We start from the raw sequence: 19,565 nt of genomic DNA, 5'->3' as shown, positions 1-19,565 counted from the left end.
AAAAAAAAAAAAAAAAAGGAGGAAGAGGGAAAAATTGAAGAGGAGGGAGAGGAGGCAGAAGAGGGAAAAGGAGAGGCAGAAGAGGAGGGGGAGGGAAAGAGAAAGAAGAGGGAGGAAGAGGGAAGGAGAGAAGGAGAGGGGAAGAAGATGGAAAGAGAGGAGGAGAAAAAAGGGAGGAGAGAGAGAGGAAAAGGAAAAGTGAATTCATGGAAAATTTTATTAATAGACTACCTGATTCATTAATCATTTGGAAGATTATATGAAGAAGTAACTAGAGGATATACAAAGATTCAGCCTTAAAGAATATAAGAGGACACCTAGGTAGCTCATTCAGTTAAGCGTCTGCCTTTGGCTCAAGTCATGATCCCAGGGCTGGGGATCAAGTCCCTCACTGGGCTCCTTGCTCAGCGGGAAGCCTGCTTCTCCCTCTGCCTGCCACTCCCCCTGCTTGTGCTCACTCTNAAAGACCTAAATGCGAGACCTGAAACCAGAAAACTCTTAGAAGAAAACACTGGCAGTTAATATCTTTGACATCAGCCATAGAAGCATTTTTCTAGATAGGTCTCCTCAAGCAAGGGAAACAAAAGCAAAAATAAATCATTGGACTACATCAAAATAAAATGCTTTCGCACAGCAAAGGAAATCCTCAACAAAATGAAAAGGCAACCCACTGAATGGGAGAAAGTATCTGCAAATGATGTATCAGATAAGGGATTAATATCCAAAATATATAAAGAATAGAAGCACCTGGCTGGTAGGTAGGTGACACTTAATTTCAGAGTCATGAGTGTGGAACCTACTTAAAAAAATAAAAAATAAAAAAGATATACAAAAATTAAAAAAAAAAAGAACTACAACTCAACACCAAAATATCCAATTAAAAAGTAAGCAGGGGTCGGGGCGCCTGGGTGGCACAGCGGTTAAGCGGTTAAGCGTCTGCCTTTGGCTCAGGGCGTGATCCCGGAGTTATGGGATCGAGCCCCACATCAGGCTCCTCCACTGTGAGCCTGCTTCTTCCTCTCCCTCTCCCTCTCCCCCTGCTTGTGTTCCCTCTCTCGCTGGCTGTTTCTATCTCTGTCGAATAAATAAATAGAATCTTAAAAAAAAAAAGTAAGCAGGGGGAAAAAAAAGAGCAGAGCTGGGGCACGTGGGTGGCTCAGCTGGTGGAACGTGGGACTCTTGATGTCAGAGTCATGAGTTCAAGCCCCACATTGGGTATAAAGATTACTTAAGAATAAAATGTTTAAAAAGTCAGAATGGCTAGTATCAAAAACACAAGAAATAACAAGGGCTGGCAAGGATATAGAGTAAAGGGAACACTCGTGCAGTTGCTAGAATAAACTGGTACAGCCATTGTGGAAAACAAAATGGAAGTTCCTCGAAAATTAAAAGCAGATTACCACGGGGAACCTGGCGTGTGACTCTTGATTTCGGCTCAGGTCACGATATCAAGGTTGTGAGATCAAACCTTGCATCAGGCTCCACACTCAGCGGGGGATCTGCTTGAGATTCTCTTTCCCCCTTTGCCCCTCCCCCAACTTGAGCTCGTGCTCTCTCTCTCAAAATAAACAAATATTTTTTAAAAATAGATTAGTAGATTATTTAATAATTCCACTACTGAGTACTTACCAAAAGAAAATGAAAACAATATGCACCTTTATGTTTATTGCAGCATTATTTAAAATAACCAAGATATATGTGGCGCCTGGGTGGCGCAGTCATTAAGCGTCTGCCTTCGGCTCAGGGCATGATCCCAGCATTCTGGGATTCCGCTAGGAGCCTGCTTATTCCTCTCCCACTCCCCCTGCTTGTACTCCCTCTCTCGCTGGCTGTCTCTCTCTGTCAAATAAATAAATAAAATCTTTAAAAATAAATAAATAAATAACCAAGATATAGAAACAACTCAAGTGTCCATGGATAAAAGAATAAAGAACATGTAGTGTGCGTACACACACATACACACACGCAATGAAGTATTACTGAGCCATAAAAAAAGAATGAGATCTTTCCATTTGCAAAAACAGGGATGGATCTAGAGAGTATTATCCTAAGTGAAATAAGTCAGAGAAAGACACATACCACATAATTTTGTTTTTATAAGGGATCTAAACACAACAAATGAATGAACAAAGAAAATAAGCAAAAACAGACCCATAAATACAGAAAACTGGTGGCTGCCTGAGGGAATGGGCAAAATGGGTGCGGGGGAAGCGGGGAGGTTCAGGCTTCCAGTTATGGAATGAATGACTCACAGGGATGAAAAGGCACAGCGTAAGGAATACAGTCAGTGACTGTGTAATAGCATTATACAGTGACAGACGATAGCTATACTTGTGGTGAACACAGCATACCATAGAGAGTTGTGGAATCACTATGTTGTACACCTGAAACTAATGTAACATTATGTGTCAATTACACTTCAATTAAAAAAGAAAAAAAGATATGCATCCAAGAAATAAAAACGGAAGGAAAAAAATAAAGAACAGAGAGTATGAAAGAGCCCTTGGAAAGTAAAAGTATAACAGACTTTAGAAATTTAGGTGCAGGATTAGAACACAAAGTAAGGAAGTGCCTCAGAAAGTGGGGGGAAGGGGCGTCTGGGTGGCACAGCGGTTAAGCGTCTGCCTTTGGCTCAGGGCGTGATCCCGGCGTTATGGGATAGAGCCCCACATCAGGCTCTTCCGCTATGAGCCTGCTTCTTCCTCTCCCACTCCCCCTGCTTGTGTTCCCTCTCTCGCTGGCTGTCTCTCTCTCTGTCAAATAAATAAATAAAAATATTTTAAAAAGAAAAGAAAAGAAATTCCCAAGATGACAGTGAAGGAAAGATCCAGGCATAAAGAGAAATCAGCCCAGATGACAGCAGGGAGATGGTACCCAGAAGGTGTACTAGCTTAAAAAAAAAAAAAAAAAGGAGGAAGAGGGAAAAATTGAAGAGGAGGGAGAGGGGGCAGAAGAGGGAAAAGGAGAGGCAGAAGAGGAGGAGGAGGGAAAGAGAAAGAAGAGGGAGGAAGAGGGAAGGAGAGAAGGAGAGGGGAAGAAGATGGAAAGAGAGGAGGAGAAAAAAGGGAGGAGAGAGAGAGGAAAAGGAAAAGTGAATTCATGGAAAATTTTATTAATAGACTACCTGATTCATTAATCATTTGGAAGATTATATGAAGAAGTAACTAGAGGATATACAAAGATTCAGCCTTAAAGAATATAAGAGGACACCTAGGTAGCTCATTCAGTTAAGCGTCTGCCTTTGGCTCAAGTCATGATCCCAGGGCTGGGGATCAAGTCCCTCACTGGGCTCCTTGCTCAGCGGGAAGCCTGCTTCTCCCTCTGCCTGCCACTCCCCCTGCTTGTGCTCACTCTCTTTCTCTGTCTCTTTGACAAAGTCTTAAAAAAAAATACAATAAGATTTTTTTTAAGTATTTAAAAAAAAAGAATATAAGGAAACTGAAAATACAAAAAGATTACTAATCCCAGGGAAATTAAAAAAAAAAAAATCAGTATACTTTTGGCTCACAAATAAAACATTTAAATAGTAATAATAGTGTATATATTACTGTTTAACACCACTGACTTAATTAAAATTTGTGATATGCTGAAAGGCAACTATTAAAACTGATGCTGCTTATAGGGGTGCCTGGCTGGCTCAGCTGAAGTGTCTTAGGCTCAGGTCATCATCTCGGGATCCTGGGATGGAGCCCATGGCAGGCTCCCTGCTCAGCAGGGAGTTTCCTTCTTCTCCCTCTGCCCCTTCCTCCCACTTATGCACACGTGCTCTCTCTGATAAAATCTTTTTTAAAAAATTTTTAATAAACTTTAGAAAACAATAGCTCCTTATACATACGAGAAGGAGCAATCAAAAGAAACTCCTTCTGGGTGCGCCTGGGTGGCGCAGTCATTAAGCATCTACCTTCGGCTCAGGGCGTGATCCCAGTGCTCTGGGATCGGTGCTCTGGGATCGAGCCCCACATCGGGCTCCTCCGCTATGAGCCTGCTTCTTCCTCTCCCACTCCCCCTGCTTGTGTTCCCTCTCTCGCTGGCTGTCTCTCTCTCTGTCAAATAAATAAAAAAAAAATTTAAAAAAAAAAAAAAAAAAAAAAAGAAGCTCCTTCTGGGGAATGAGTTTGGGGTTCAAGAGTCAAGCAGCAAAGTACTGTTTTGTGTGAGAGAAGTTTTCAGTAATACCTACTCTAACTATGCAGCTATCACTCTGATAAACACAGAAATTAAATCTTAAAAATAAAATCTAAACTAAAAAAAGGAATAAACAGATACCATATGTTGAGCAAGGTATCCATATATTCCTATGATTTCATTTCTCTTCGTAGTTGCACAGGCAGGTTAGAAAAGGATAAAACAAGTATTAAGCACCTATGTCACATCAGACATTATACTAGGCTTTTCTCACAGTAAAAGAAGAATCAAGAGACAACAGAAATTGGCCATTTACTATTTTGTCTATGGTGGTAAGCACTAAATCTGTTAACTTTCTAAAAGCACCTCTTTTAAAGCTACAAAGGCAAATATTAGATATGAATCAGCAACAGGAGAAAAAATGCTAGCAGATGTTTAACTCTGAAGTTCTATTTAAAGTATACAAGCTAAACAGCTTGTACACAAATTAGTTATATATGAAATTTTAAAACTGTAACTGCCTTCCTGAACTCAGAAATCAAAGATAAATAAATCTGAAAACAATTTTTAATTATGTAGATAAAGGTTAATCTCCAGGTAGCAGAAATTTTAAAAAGCTAAAAAAATGAACATGAGTTGAAGCTGAGGCAGTCAATGAAGATATCAGATCTAATATAGATACCCTAGAGATTGGAATTGACTATGACTCTAGCACAGACCCTAGACACACACACACAAAGTTCTAACTGGGTTCTCTGCATAAGGACAGGAGCTACTAAGGGCCTATTACACAACCAAAGGGGAATCTATCCTAGAAAAACATTACCTAGACCAATAAGACTAGAGAAGGGGCACTGAAGTGAGATGTTGGTTCTGGACATGAGCATAGGGGTCACTCTAGAAAAACCAGAAACTCAAGCCTATGCTGAGAGTGTGTGGGGCCCAAAATCCATCATCTAAAGTGTACCAGATTCCAGTCAAAAAAACAAACTTAAAAATTAGTCTGGAGCAGTGAACTCCATTACACAAACTCTGACAGAGTCTGCGGTTACTAACCCCAAAACCATTCTACCGTTCCTCCCTCCTAACAAAATGCCAATTTTATTCAGTTCTTCAACTGACCCATATTTTGAAATCTAACAATTTAAAGTCAGTAAAATTAACCATAATTCGTTGACTGGGAGTTCAGGAAAACATAAGAGAAGAAGTCAGCTGGGAGGAAAACCACTTTTAACTTTACCATTCCCCCCCCTTCTGCCTGGAACTTCTTCTGCAGGTCACGATGACTGCAGTTCCAGCTGCCATGCTCTAACTGTGGGACAATCCTGAAAATGAAAACCATGTGCTAAGGTTGGAGGACAAAAAAGCCTGACCCCTAATGATGTCACAGTTGTCAAAAAAGCTTTAAAAGGACTTTTGAACTCCTTTTAGATTAAAGAATTTGTAAATTTGCAAATTCCTAATCTGCAGAAGCTACTGTAATCTGGTCTTTGTTAGGGGGCAAACATGGTTCTTCAGAGGCAGCAAATGCACAGACCCCCCCACAGGAACATCTTCACTGTGTTCCTAGAGGAACAGGAATCCACAGAAGACAATAACTCCTGAGAATTAGCTCACAACCAAAAATTACAAAGAATATGAAGATGTCTACCACCAGACTTAACAAACATAAACAAATGAAAAAATTCCAAAATCCCTGGTAAGTATTAAAATAAGTTTTTTTTTAGTAAGCTCTATGTCCAATGTGGGACTTGAACTCACGACTGTGAGATCAAGAGTCACGCAATCCACCAAGTGACCCAGCCAAGTGCCCCTAAAATAAGTATGTTTTAAATGTTCAAATAATAAAGGAATATCATCCATAAGGCAGTAACAGCAAAATATTATGAAAAAAAAGCAAATTAAAAAATAAAATAGGAATTGTAGATATGATTTACTCAGAAAAGAAATTCACTGATTGGGTTAACAATAAGCATAAATTTAAAGACAGAGCTAAAGAGATTACCCATAATGAAGAGAGAAAATAGAAAATATGAAAGAGAAATTAAAAGACATGAAGGGGGCTCTCTCCCTGCGCACGCTATCTCTCCCTTTCAAATAAATAAATAAAATCTTTAAAATGTTTAAAAATAATAAGAAACATAAAGAAAAGAACAAGAATCCCAAGCACAGGGGCGCCTGCGTGGCTCACTCGTTAAGCGTCTGCCTTCGGCTCAGGGCGTGATCCCAGCATTATGGGATCGAGCCCCGCATCAGGCTCTTCTGCTGGGAGCCTGCTTCTTCCTCTCCCACTCCCCCTGCTTGCGTTCCCTCTCTTGCTGGCTTTCTCTCTCTCTCAAATAAATAAATAAAATCTTTAAAANTTTAAAAAAAAAAAAAAAAAAAAAAAGAATCCCAAGCACATATCTAAGTAACAGTTCCAGAAAAAAATTGAGGTGATACTTGGAGAGCAGAAAATTTTCCAAGATGAAAAAAAAAACACTGAGTCCACAGAATGAGAAAGCAAATCAATCCTGAAGCAGGATAAGCACTATATCATAAGATTTTCTATTTACTACAATTAGATACCAGAAGACAAATTAGAATAAAATCTTTACTTACAGGAAAATAATTATGACTCTAGACCTCAAACTAGCATAGAAGAGAGCAAATTAATAACATTCTTAGACATAAAAAGATTAATATAGCTTGCTTACTACTTACTAGGCAAAGACTCCAGAGGGGAACCCTAGAACTATGAGAGGGAGGGAGGGAGGGAAGGGAGGGAAAGAAAGAAAAGAAAAGAAAAGAAAAGAAAAGAAAAGAAAAGAAAAGAAAAGAAAGAGAAAAGAAAGAGAAAAGAAAGAGAAAGAGAAAGAAAAGAAAGAAAGAAAGAAAGAAAAGAAAAGGNGAAAAGAAAAGAAAAGAAAAGAAAAGAAAAGAAAAGAAAAGAAAAGAAAAGAAAAGAAAGAGAAAAGAAAGAGAAAGAGAAAGAAAAGAAAGAAAGAAAAGAAAAGAAAAGGAGAANGAAAAGAAAGAGAAAAGAAAGAGAAAAGAAAGAGAAAGAGAAAGAAAAGAAAGAAAGAAAGAAAGAAAAGAAAAGGAGAAAGAAAGAAAGAAAGAAAAGAAAAGAACCCATAAACTGAGTTGAGCAAAACTTCAGTAACGTTAGGTCTAAATTACAAATATCTATTAAAAAACAACTGGGGCACCTGGCTGGCTCAGTCAGTAAAGCATGCAACTCATGACCTCAGGGTTCTAAGTACAAGCCCCATGCTGCACGCAGAGCTTATTTAAAAAAAAAATAAGTAAATTTAAAAAATTTTTTAAAAACCACAACTACTAACCAGGGAGATTAAAAGTAAGGTGGAATTTGGGGCACCTGAATGGCTCAGTCAGTTAAGCGTCCAACTCTTGATTTCACCTCAGGTCACGATTTTAGGGTTGTGAGATCAAGCCCCACATTTGCTTCACGCTGGGCAAGGAGCCTACCTGGGATTCTCTCCCTCTCACTCTCCCCATTCAAACAAACAAATAAATAAGGTGGAATTAAAATACAGACAACAATAACACAGATTTTGTGAGAGAAAGGGGGAATACAAGGCATCCTGAGATCTTGGGTTGTATTACATTTTGACTCATTGAAAATATAAAGTATGCACATTCAAATTTTAGGGCAATCACTAAAAGAAAAGAAATAGAATACATTCTCTCCAAATGGCACCTGGGTGGCTCAGTTGGTTAAGCATCTGCCTTTGGCTCAGGTCATGATTCCTGAGTCTCGGGATGGAGGCTCAGCAGGGAGTCTTTTTCTCCCTCTGCCCCTCACCCCACTTGTGCTCTCTCTCACTCTCTCTCAAATAAATAAATAATTTTTTTAAAGTGTTTAAAGAAAGAAAAGGAATAAAGAACATTCAATCACTCTAATTGAAGGAAAAGAGAAAAAAGGTATGGTAAATAGAAGACAAATAATAAAATTTTTGAAATAAGCCCAAATATACCAGTCACTACTATAAATGTAAACAAATTAAAACCTGCCTATTAATACAGACTCTCAGACTATATTTTTTAAAAACACCAAGCTTTGTGAGCACCTGGGTGGCTCAGTTGGTTAAGCATCTGACTCCTAATTTGATTTCAGCTCAGGTAATGATCTCAGGATTGTGAAATCGAGTCCCACCATCGGGCTCTGCACTGGGCATGGAGCCTGTTTAAAATTCTCTCTCTCTCCCTCTCCTACCCCTCTCCCACTATCTCTCTAAAAAAGTAAATAAAAACACCAAGCTTCACTATGTCTACAAATATGTTCACTGCAGCACTATTTGTGATTGTGAAAAATCAGGAACCTAAATGACAATCAATAAGGAAATTAAAGACAAAAATTCAAAAAGGAAATTAAATAAACTGTGGTACATTCTGTGACAAAACACTAAAAAGCAGACAAAAACAATGAACTATGTATTAAATGCAGCTATGCCACAAGTTGCAGAACATATATACAATATGACATCATTCCTATAAAATAACACTGATATTTATGAATACATACATCAGTATAAATATTAAAACACAGACAGTGAGATACACACAGGAATATTATTTGGCCATAAAAAAGAAGGAAATCATGCTGTTAGCAATAACACAGTTGGAGGGCACTGTGCTAAGTGAAACAAATCAGACAGACAAATACAGATCTTCCTCAATATACAATGGAGTTATGTCCCAATAAACCCGCAAGTTGAAAATATCGTAAGTTAAAAATGCATATAATACACCTAACCTATCAAATATTATAGCCTAGCCGAGTGTGAAACGTGCTCACAACACATGCATTAGCTTACAGCTGAGCAAAATCATCTTAACATGGAGCTTATTTTATAATAAAGTGTTAAATATCTTATGTAATTTCCTGCACTGAAAATGCAAAACAGAGTGCTTGTAAGGGTAGAGAATGGTTCTAAGTGTATCTGTTGTTTGCCCTCCTGGATGAGTCGGCAGCTGACTGGCAGCATTGGGATAGCTGCTGCTGCTGCAGCCCGTCATCACAAGTGTATTATGCTGCATATCACTAGTTTGGGAAAAGATCAAAATACAAGATTTGAAGTACGGTTTCTACTGAATACATACTGCTTTCACACCACTGTAAAATCAAAAACTCCTAAGTCAGGGAACATCTGTACTATATGACCTCACTTACATATGTAATCTAAGAGAACCAGTCTCATAGAAACAGAGAACAGAGTGGCCGTTGCCAAAGGCAGTGGATGGTTGGTGGGAAAAACGGTGAAGTTGTCGATCAAAAGTAAAAACTTCCAGTTATACAGTAAATTCTGGGAATGGGCTATAATGGTGACTATAATTAACATGGTGACTATATTAACAATACTGTATTGTATATATGAAAGCTGCTAAGAGTAAATCTTTTTTAAGTTGTGTGTGTGTGTGTGTGTATGTGTTTGAGTAAGCTTTACACCCAACATGGGGCTTGAATTCACAACCCTGAGATTAAGAATCCTATGCTCTACCAACTGAACCAACCAGGTGCCTCAAGAATAAATTTTTTTTTTTTAAGATTTTTATTTATTTGGGGCGCCTGGGTGGCGCAGTCGTTAAGCGTCTGCCTTCTGCTCAGGGCGTGATCCCAGCGTTCTGGGATCAAGCCCCACATCAGGCTTCTCCGCTAGGAGCCTGCTTCTTCCTCTCCCACTCCCCCTGCTTGTGTTCCCTCTCTCCCTGGCTACCTCTCTCTGTCAAATAAATAAATCTTAAAAAAAAAAAAGATTTTTATTTATTTGACAGAGAGAGAGGCAGCGAGAAAGGGAACACAAGCAGGGGGAGTGGGAGAGGGAGAAGCAGGCTTCCCGCTGAGCAGGGAGCCCAATGCGGGATTCGATCCCAGAACACTGGGATCATGACCTGAGCTGAACGCAGATGATTAATGACTGAGCCACCCAGGCTCCCCCTCAAGAATATATCTTAACAGTTCTCATCAAAAGAAAAGAAAATTGAAGGGGCGCCTGGGTGGCTCAGTGGTTAAGCATCCGCCTCTGGCTCAGGTCATGATCCCAGGGTCCTGGGATCAAGCCCCATGTCAGGCTCCCTGCTCTGGAGGGAGCATGCTTCTCCCTCTCCCTCTGACCCACTTCCCCACCCACCCAACACACCCCATCCCATTCCTGCACTCTTCCCCTCTCTCTCTCTCAAATATATAAATAAAATCTTAAAAAAAAAAAAATTTGCAACTATGTGAGAATGGATGTTAGCTAAACTCACTGTAGTAATCATTTTGCTATATATATATATATATACATATATATAATCAATACATTGTATACTTTAAATCAATACAACATTACAGGTCAATTATATCCCAATGAAACTGGAAAGAAAAAAGAGAAATGATCCCAACAGACACTAAAAAGATAATGGATGACTCAGACTGGGGAAGAGTACAAAAAGCATTTCAACTTAATTTTTTTATTTGTTATTTTAAGGCGGCAGCAAGATTTGGGGAAAATATGAAGAATCCACCTTAGGGCACCTGGGTGGCTTAATTGTTAAGTGCCTGCCTTCCGCTCAGGTCATGATCCCCTGATCAAGTTCCCTGCTGGGCAGGAACCACGCTTCTCCCTCTCCCACTCCCCCTGCTTGTGTTCCCTCTCTCACTGTCTCTCTGTCAAATAAATAAATAAAATCTTTGGGGGGAGAAAAAAAAGAATCCACCATAGTTCATTCTGGGTGGGGAATATTTATTTTATGTTGTATATTCATACCTATTTATGACAAATATACATTAATTTTACTAAATAAAATTAAATGTAAATACATAATAAAGTATATAGTTCAGATAGTTTTATAGATTCATAGTAATTTTTTTTGTATTATGTATCTTCATTAAGCAAAAATTAAAGAATAAATGTGTGGAGGTGCCTGGGTGGCTCAGTCAGTTAAGCGTCTGCCTTCAGCTCAGGTCATGATCCCAGGGGGGTCCCAGGATCAAGCTCCTTGATCTGTAGGGAGCCGGCTTCAACCTCTCCTTCTGCCTGCCACGCCCCCTACCTGTGTACTCTCTCGCTGTCAAACAAAATCTTTAAAATTAAAATAAAATGTGCAACCCTAGGTCAATTCCTAAAATCTTGATTTACATTCCATCCAGCAGTTCTTTCCCAACAATGTTAAGAAGTGAGGAAGAAGGGGCGCCTGGGTGGCACAGCGGTTAAGCGTCTGCCTTCGGCTCAGGGCGTGATCCCAGCGTTATGGGATTGAGCCCCACATCAGGCTCCTCCGCTATGAGCCTGCTTCTCCCTCTCCCACTCCCCCTGCTTGTGTTCCCTCTCTCGCTGGCTGTCTCTATCTCTGTCGAATAAATAAATAAAATCTTTAAAAAAAAAAAAAAAAGAAGTGAGGAAGAACTACAATAAAAAGAGAACAGTAAGAAAAAGTTACATGTCACTTCCTGTAGAAATGGTCTTTTCATTTAGAGCTAGATAGCAATACCTAAATAATGCAAATTCCGGGGCGCCTGGGTGGCTCAGTTGTTAAATGTCTGCCTTCGGCTCAGGGCCTGATCCCAGGATCCTGGGATCGAGCCCCGCATTGGGCTCACTGCTCCGCTAGGAGCCTGCTTCTTCCTCTCCCACTCCCCCTGCTTGTGTTCCCTCTGTCACTGGCTGTCTGTCTGCAAATAAATAAAATCTTTAAAAAAAAATTTTTTTTAATAAATAAATAAATAAAGCGAATTCTTGGGGCACCTGGGTGGCTCAGTCATTAAGCGTCTGCCTTCAGCTCAGGTCATGATCCCAGGGTCCTGGGATCCAGCCCCACATCCGGCTCCCTGCTCAGCGGGAAGCCTGCTTCTCCCTCTCCCACTTCCCCTGCTTGTGTTCCCTCTCTCGCTGTCTCTCTCTCTGTCAAATAAATAAAATCTTTAAAAAAATAAAAATATATAATGCAAATTCTTAATGGGCTTTTGCCATTTAATTTTTTTGCACAATCCACTCTCACCATGTTTTCAAAGTAGAATATTTAAAATCTAACATATCCTCTTCACCCCTTAAAAGTATATAAATATATAACATTTCCAATAAGTCTCTTCAGCCTGTGGTAATTAAGAACAAATACCCATTAAATACAAAATAGTCATGAGAGTTTTAACCTCTAACCACCAGACAGTGGTCACTAAACAGTGTTAAGCCCAATCAAAAATCTTCAGCATCGGGAGCATGGGTGGCTCAGACGGTTAAGCACCTGCCTTCAGCTCAGATCATGATCTCCAGGTCCTGGGATTGAGCGCCACATCTGGTTCTCCCTCTCTCTCTCCCCCTACTTGTGTGCTCTCTCCCTCTCTTTCACTCTCTCAAATGAATAAAATCTTTAAAGAAAAAATCTTCAGCAAAAATACATGTTTACTTGAGGTAAATAAAGCAATTCAAATGTTTTTGGTTTTTTTTTTTTTAAGATTTTATTTATTTTTTTGACAGAGAGCACAAGAGAACACAAGCAGGGGGAGCAGAAGGAGAGGGAGAAGCAGGCTTCCCGCCCGAGCAGTGAGCCTGATGCGGGGCTGGATCCCAGGACCATGGGATCATGACCAGAGCCAAAGGCAGATACTCAAATCATCTGAGCCACCCAGGTGCCCCATCAAGCGCTTTTTTTCAACAATGAATGCCTAACTACAAAGAGTTTCCCTTAAAAACCAACAAAATTAGATCTCTTTTACTTTCCCTCTTTCCTTACTTTTTCAATATTCAGCCTAATCCTGCAATCTCTATTCTCTCCAGTACCCTGTAATGAGAGTTCTGCCCAAACGAAGGAACTACAACTGTGGTCTCAGAAACTTTTCTCAGTTCCTCAGCATCCTTACAGTGATGCTGCTATCAACTATTCTTTTTTGAGAAACCAACTGTCTGTTACTACTGCAAGTTCTCCTTTCCTGACAGTTCAGTTTCCATCCTTGGTAACTTGTTCTCTTACTCTCCCCAAATATGGATATTCGCCACAGCTGTCTTCAGTTTTCTTTTCTCCGGAAAAAAAAAAAAAAGTATACATATATATATCAATCACTTGGTTTCCAGTCTTCCTTCTATGCATCTCCAACTCTAACTTGACTCCATTCCTTTAATCCTAAATTTCCAATGAAAACTCCTAGCATCATCAAAACCAACATATGCAAAACAGAACTTTCCTTATTCTTCAAATTTGCTGTCCTTTCTCTATTACCATTACTCTATGACTATTAATGGTATCACAACTCCAGTGATTAACCTTGATACTAAGAACTGTCTCTGATTATTCCCTTTCCTTTACCCAATATCCATTTCTGTCATTTCATCCTTCAAAACGCTCCCTCCCTTCCTTTCTACTCTCACATTTTTAGTGTAATATCCTAAGTCTTTCCGTTTCTAACCTCCCTCTTCAAAACCATTCTATATACTCCAAACTACTTGTCTGAAATTACAACTTTATTATTCTGCCAAGGTACTATCAGCTAATAAATCCCTTCTCTGAGAAGTGAGCTATCCCAAACCCACAGACATCTCTCTGTGTCTAAGCAACCCTACTGTCCAGCCATGGTTAGTTGATCCAGAGCTAGGCACCTTACTGAAGCCAACCCAGTTTTTGGTTTTTGTTGTTTTTTTTTTAACCCAAAGGAACATGAGACTCAGAGTGAGATTTAGTCTCTTGAGACAGGAAATAGAAAATATCAGGAGTTGAAGTATGGCCACTTTCACCACAGGAGGCAATACCAAACATAATGGTTGAGAGCTTAATCATAGCCCAGCCTCCAACTAGATATGCATTTCTCTTAACTATGATGTCCTTATCCATAAAATGAGAAAAACAAAATGCCTCAAAGGTTTGATAAGATGATTAAACCAGATAATTATTACAGAACATTTAACATAGAATTGACAGTGAACAGTCAGTAGCAGAGACAATCTTCAGAGAGGAAAAGAATAAAGCAGACACACAAATAAAAGCAGAAATAAGATTAAAACTAATTCAATTCCTGGGGTGCCTGGCTGACTCAGTCAGTAGAGATCTCAGGGTTGTGAGTTCGAGCCCCACCCTGGCATAGAAATTATTTTTAAAATAAACAAAATAATAATTACCAAAAGGGAAGGATTTACTTTAAAAGTAAGACAAATCTGGGGTACCTGGGTGGCTCAGTTAGTTAAGTGTCTGACTCTTGGTTTCAGCTCAATTCGTAATCTCATGGGCTGTGGAACAGAGCCCCCCGCTGGCTCCTCGATCAGTGGGAAGTCTGCTTGAAAGATTCTCTTCCTCAGCCCCTCCCCCAGCTCAGGCTCTTGGACTGTCTAAAATAAATAAATATATCTTTTTTTTAAAAAAAAAGATTTATTTGAAAAAGAGAGAGAGGGAGAAGCCGACTCCCTGCTGAGCACAGCACCCAATGTGGGGCTCTATCCCAGGACCCTGAGATCATGACCCAAGCCAAAGGCAGACACTTAACCAACTGAGCTACCCGGATGCCCTAATAAATAAATCTGTAAAAAAAAGATTAATTCATTTCCCTTTCTAAGTCATGAATACATTTCCATGTTAAAGACTTCTTGGCTCCCATATCCTTATATTAAAATGCCCTTGAGGTGCCTGACTGACTCAACCAGTAGAGGGTGAGGCTCTTGAACTCAGGGTTATGGGTTCAAGCCTCTGCTCTGTGTAGATATTACTTAAAAATAAAATCTTTTTGGGATGCTTGGGTGCCTCAGTCCGTTAAGCGTCTGCCTTCGGCTCAGGTCATGATCCCAGGGTCCTGGGATCAAGCCCATATCGGGCTCCCTGCTCGGCGGGAAGCCTGCTTCTCCCTCTCACACTCCCCTTGCTTGTGTTACCTCTCTTGCTGTCTCTATCAAATAAATAAAATCTTAAAAAAATAATATAAAATAAAATAAAACCTCAAATGGGGGGCACCTGGGTGGCTCAGTTAAGTGCCTGCCTTCAGCTCAGGTCATGATCCCAGGGTCCTGGGACTGAGCCCCGCATCAGGCTCCCTGCTTAGTGGGGAGCCTGCTTCTCCCTCTCCAGCTTCTGCTGTCAAATAAATAAATAAAATCTTCAAAAAAAAAAAACCTCAAATGGCCCCCATACCCTAAGAAATAAAGCCAAAATAAAATGTGTTCTTCAATATACCTTGTAAGATAACTACCTCAATTCACCTTGGTATCTTGACCATACCCTCAGAAAGAAAAAAGGAATTAAAAACAGGCAACAAGTGGCATTTAAGGCAAATAATACTGGCATTCTACCACACCCTACTCACAGACCTCTTTATCTTCCCTCTTGATATTCACCTTCCTATTTTCTAATCTTTCTCTGGCTTTGAATCTATTTTGACACCCACTGGAACAGCCTCACCTTACAATCAGTGTTTACTAACGAATTAAGGCATAAGTTCCTTGGTTTGGTAACCCATCAACTCCAAAACCATAACATGCTACAAAGAGGAAAAAACAAAAAGGACCTATGCATACATCAAGCCCTGAAGTTTGTATTATTGATTCCATCCTCTACTTACTACTTCTCATTATTGTAATGCTAGGATAGCTGTAATTCTGCTACAGTGCATTCTCACACACAGATGAAACACATGAACAGAATACTGCTCGAGTCTCACAATCCTAGATAGGCTACTCAACCATTATTTCCAATCAAAAATTGCCTAGACAAAGATAAAAGCTTCCATGCTACATATGTAGGTAGAAGTTGAAAGGTTTGTTTTCTAACTCTGTGAAATTCTCTAGTCAACACCAAAAAGAAGGAACTATTACATTGCAAATGATAATACTTCTCTATGATTAATAAAGATTAAATCTATTTCTCCCTGGTATTTCCAGAAGTTCAATTGAAAAAAACGCTTTGGGCCACAAAGAACAAATACATCTCCCTCATGACTACAAGAAGTTTACAGAAGTGTTCAGAAAGGTAGCCAGCCAAGCAAAAAAAGAAAATTTCTATGTTGCCTTGCTAAAAGGACTGAATGTCTGAAAATACTGAGCATTCAAAGTTAAACTATACATGTACAGATGCAGTAAAAAGAATATAGTGGTTAAACTCTTGTTTTTTTATTCATTAAACAAAACCTAGCAGAATTATCCCCCTTACTTCCTCATGTTCTACTGCCAATTTAACTCTTTAAAACAAACGGTAGGCAGAGCTAAAGCCCAAATACAACTTTATGTTTTATCCATTCAAAGTATCCCTCACCATATACTTATGTGGTTCAATTTGTTTTTCAGTTTATAAAATTGATTTAAAACTGTTAAGTCAATATTTGGCCCAAATTCAATCTTTGAACAAAAAGACTGAAAACCCTTCAAACTGAAACATAAGTGTGTAGCGTCCTAAGCTACTCATTGAAGGATTTTAATGTTTTTGATAAACAGTTCTTACCACTCTGGCTGCTCTCTCCTGAGATTCACATTTCCTGCAAAACCATGGTCCAGTGGGTACTTGAACAATGCCATAGCAAGCTATTGGGAAATAAAAGATTTTAAAATGTTAAAAATTTTTAAATTATGGAAAATCAAATACCCTTCCAAAGCCCTCTTAAAATAATTACTTCAGACTACTCACATAAAAATACCCGTTTTGCAAAAAATGAAAACATTTTATATTTTTATTTACCACGTTACCACCTAATAAAAATTTTATGACATTTTGGGGTTTTTCTTTTTAACATTTCATTTACTTATTTGAGAAAGGGAGATAGAGAAGAGGAGCAGTGGGGAGAGGGCGAAGCAGGCTCCCCGCTGAGCAGGGAGCTCAACATGGGGCTCGATCCCAGGACCATGGGATCATGACCTGAGCCGAAGGCAAATGCTTAACCAACTGAGCTACCCAGGCACTCCTGTAGGACATTTTAATAAAAACATTAAAAGACCAGGGGCACCTGGGTGGCACAGCGGTTAAGCGTCTGCCTTCGGCTCAGGGCATGATCCCGGCATTATGGGATCGAGCCCCACATCAGTCTTCCGCTATGAGCCTGCTCCTTCCTCTCCCACTCCCCCTGCTTGTGTTCCCTCTCTCGCTGGTTGTCTCTATCTCTGTCGAATAAATAAAAAAAAATAAAAAATAAAAATAAAAATAAAAAAAAACAAAAACATTAAAAGACCAGCCTTTTGTTATTTTAAATAAGTATAAATTATACTTGTTTTTTGATAGGAAGAATATTGAGTAAAATTTAACACACAGATTTTTTACAAAGAATAACTCAGAAATTCATTCATTCCTATATCCTGCAATTTAAATAGCAAACTTNTCTCTCGCTGGTTGTCTCTATCTCTGTCGAATAAATAAAAAAAAATAAAAAATAAAAATAAAAATAAAAAAAAACAAAAACATTAAAAGACCAGCCTTTTGTTATTTTAAATAAGTATAAATTATACTTGTTTTTTGATAGGAAGAATATTGAGTAAAATTTAACACACAGATTTTTTACAAAGAATAACTCAGAAATTCATTCATTCCTATATCCTGCAATTTAAATAGCAAACATTTTAGATAAGTCGGAAAATATTTCCAAATCACCGTCAAAATGAGCAAATATTGCAGAAAAGAAAATGAAATGTATTCTTAAATGTGACATGCTTCCATTTGTATCAATTATCCAGAATAAGCAAATTAATAGACAGAAAGTACACTAGTGGCTGCCTAGTGCTGAGAGAGTTGGGGAGAAATGGAGAGTAACTGTTAACGGGTCCAAGGTTTCTTGTTGGGTTATTGAGAATGCTCTAAAATTGGGGCACAGGAGTGGATCAGTTGGTTAGGAGTCTGATTCTTGATTTTGGCTCAGGTCATGATCTCAGGGTTATGAGACTGAGTCTTGCCACCTGCTCGGTGCTGGGCATGGAGTCTGCTTAGGATTCTCTCCCCCTCTGTCCTCCCCCATCTTAAAAAAGAAAGAAAGAAAAAACAATATTCTAGAATTGTGTGGCAATTAGATGCAAAACTATGTGAATGTACTAAAACCAGTAGACTGTACACTTTAAGTGGGTGAACTGTATGGTATATAAATCACATCTCAATAAAGCCATTATTTTAAAAAGCATAAATTTATTTCTAAAAATATGATGTGAATGTTCCAACAAGCAATTTTAGTAGATGTAAATCTCACTCTAGTTTAAAAAAAAAAAATTGATATTTAACTAATTCAAAGCTGAAATGTTCCCCAAAACCTAGAACACTAATAATCAACTGATGGTTTTGCATGAGCTTGCTCAGAGGAATCCTGAAATATCTTAAATATTGGAAAACACTAAAAGAATATAAAGCACAAATTTTTTAAAACCAAGTCGTAATTCCTTTTAAAATTTGTAAATACGTCAGTGTAAAAATGTCCTATCGGTCAAGAAACACTGCATCAATGTCCAAAAACTTTTATTTTAACCCAGAAGTACTACTTCTCGACAGGAAAACTTAAAGCTTAAATTAATGTTTTCTATACTAGGAGATGACCTTACTTATTCAAACTTAGAATCCAATTCCTAAGAAATACCTCCACAAATGCCAATGAACATTGTGATAGAAACTCTATGTATCAGGTCTAATACCTTAAAATTCAGTATCAACACACACTGTTCTCACTCCTTAAAAGGTGTGCAGCTTTGGTGTTCGTCAAAAAACAAATGAGAATAACTGCACTCTGGTAATTCACTATCTCCTAAGTCTCCCTTACCCATTCTGAGATTTCATTCTATAAAGAATGCACTTTAGCCCCTTATGTTCAAGCTTCGTCTCATTTGATAGTATCCTTTCCAATACACTACTAAATATGTGCATCACTCAATGCCAAATTGAGAAATGGGAAGCAGGGCGGGTTGGTGAGTAACAGGGAGAGTAGAAGAGCCACCCAAAAATTATCTAGGTTGTCTCCTTACCACATGAAATAGAAAAAGTGAGAAACTTTAATGGCCAGAAAACTCTTACTCGTGTCTTTTTTGTAATATCCAAAAAACTCACCGAATGGAAACACCCAGAAATAAGCTAAGATGCTCCCCAAGTCACTGGCCGCACCACCACCTCCTCTTCTCTTCAGTCACTTAAGCTGAGGAAGTGGCCAGATGCAGCCTCAACAGCCTCATCCACCAGCCCCGGGCAGCTCAGCCAAGCCACTCCTGCAGCAGCACAACCGTGGCGGCGGAAGGCCACCGTCTTCTCCGCAGGAAGCTCCCAGTCCGCAGGAGCAGGGTCCCCGCCAGAAAACTTGGGGTGCAGCAGCGGCGCCTCCCCTCCCTAATCTAAAGCGCCCAGGCAAGCCCTCTGCCTCCGCGACCCGCCCCGGCGCAGCGAGTGGCATTCCCGAGCCTGACTCCATACCGCAGAAGTCTCCAGACACACTGCGGCAGACGGGTGCAGCTAGCGAAGTGGGAGGGGCCCCCAAGATCCCAAACCCAAACCCACGGCCACCGTGACTCCCCCGAAGGGCGCACACCCACCCA

At 39.4% G+C, this 19,565-nt stretch overlaps 1 protein-coding gene across 14 annotated transcripts in view; it reads right to left on the bottom strand.

Annotated features, from left to right (window-relative positions):
* MLLT10 (MLLT10 histone lysine methyltransferase DOT1L cofactor) overlaps positions 1 to 19,565 on the bottom strand; it is a 242,357-nt gene that overhangs the window by 221,624 nt on the left and 1,168 nt on the right. For 12 of the 14 annotated variants that reach the window (XM_011226891.3, XM_011226885.3, XM_011226879.3 and 9 more), the window contains exon 3: positions 16,519 to 16,598. In XM_011226891.3, coding sequence (XP_011225193.1) covers positions 16,519 to 16,598 — 80 coding nt within the window. Of the gene's footprint in view, positions 1 to 16,518; positions 16,599 to 19,086; positions 19,541 to 19,565 lie in introns of those variants that run through there. The other 2 variants (XM_034644095.1, XM_034644092.1) reach the window with 1 other exon arrangement.

This window comes from Ailuropoda melanoleuca, chromosome 15, assembly GCF_002007445.2.
Source record: "Ailuropoda melanoleuca isolate Jingjing chromosome 15, ASM200744v2, whole genome shotgun sequence".
Lineage (NCBI taxonomy): Eukaryota > Metazoa > Chordata > Mammalia > Carnivora > Ursidae > Ailuropoda > Ailuropoda melanoleuca.
The sequence above is the reverse complement of the archived record's forward strand: the minus strand, read 5'-3'. Positions and strand labels throughout refer to the sequence as shown.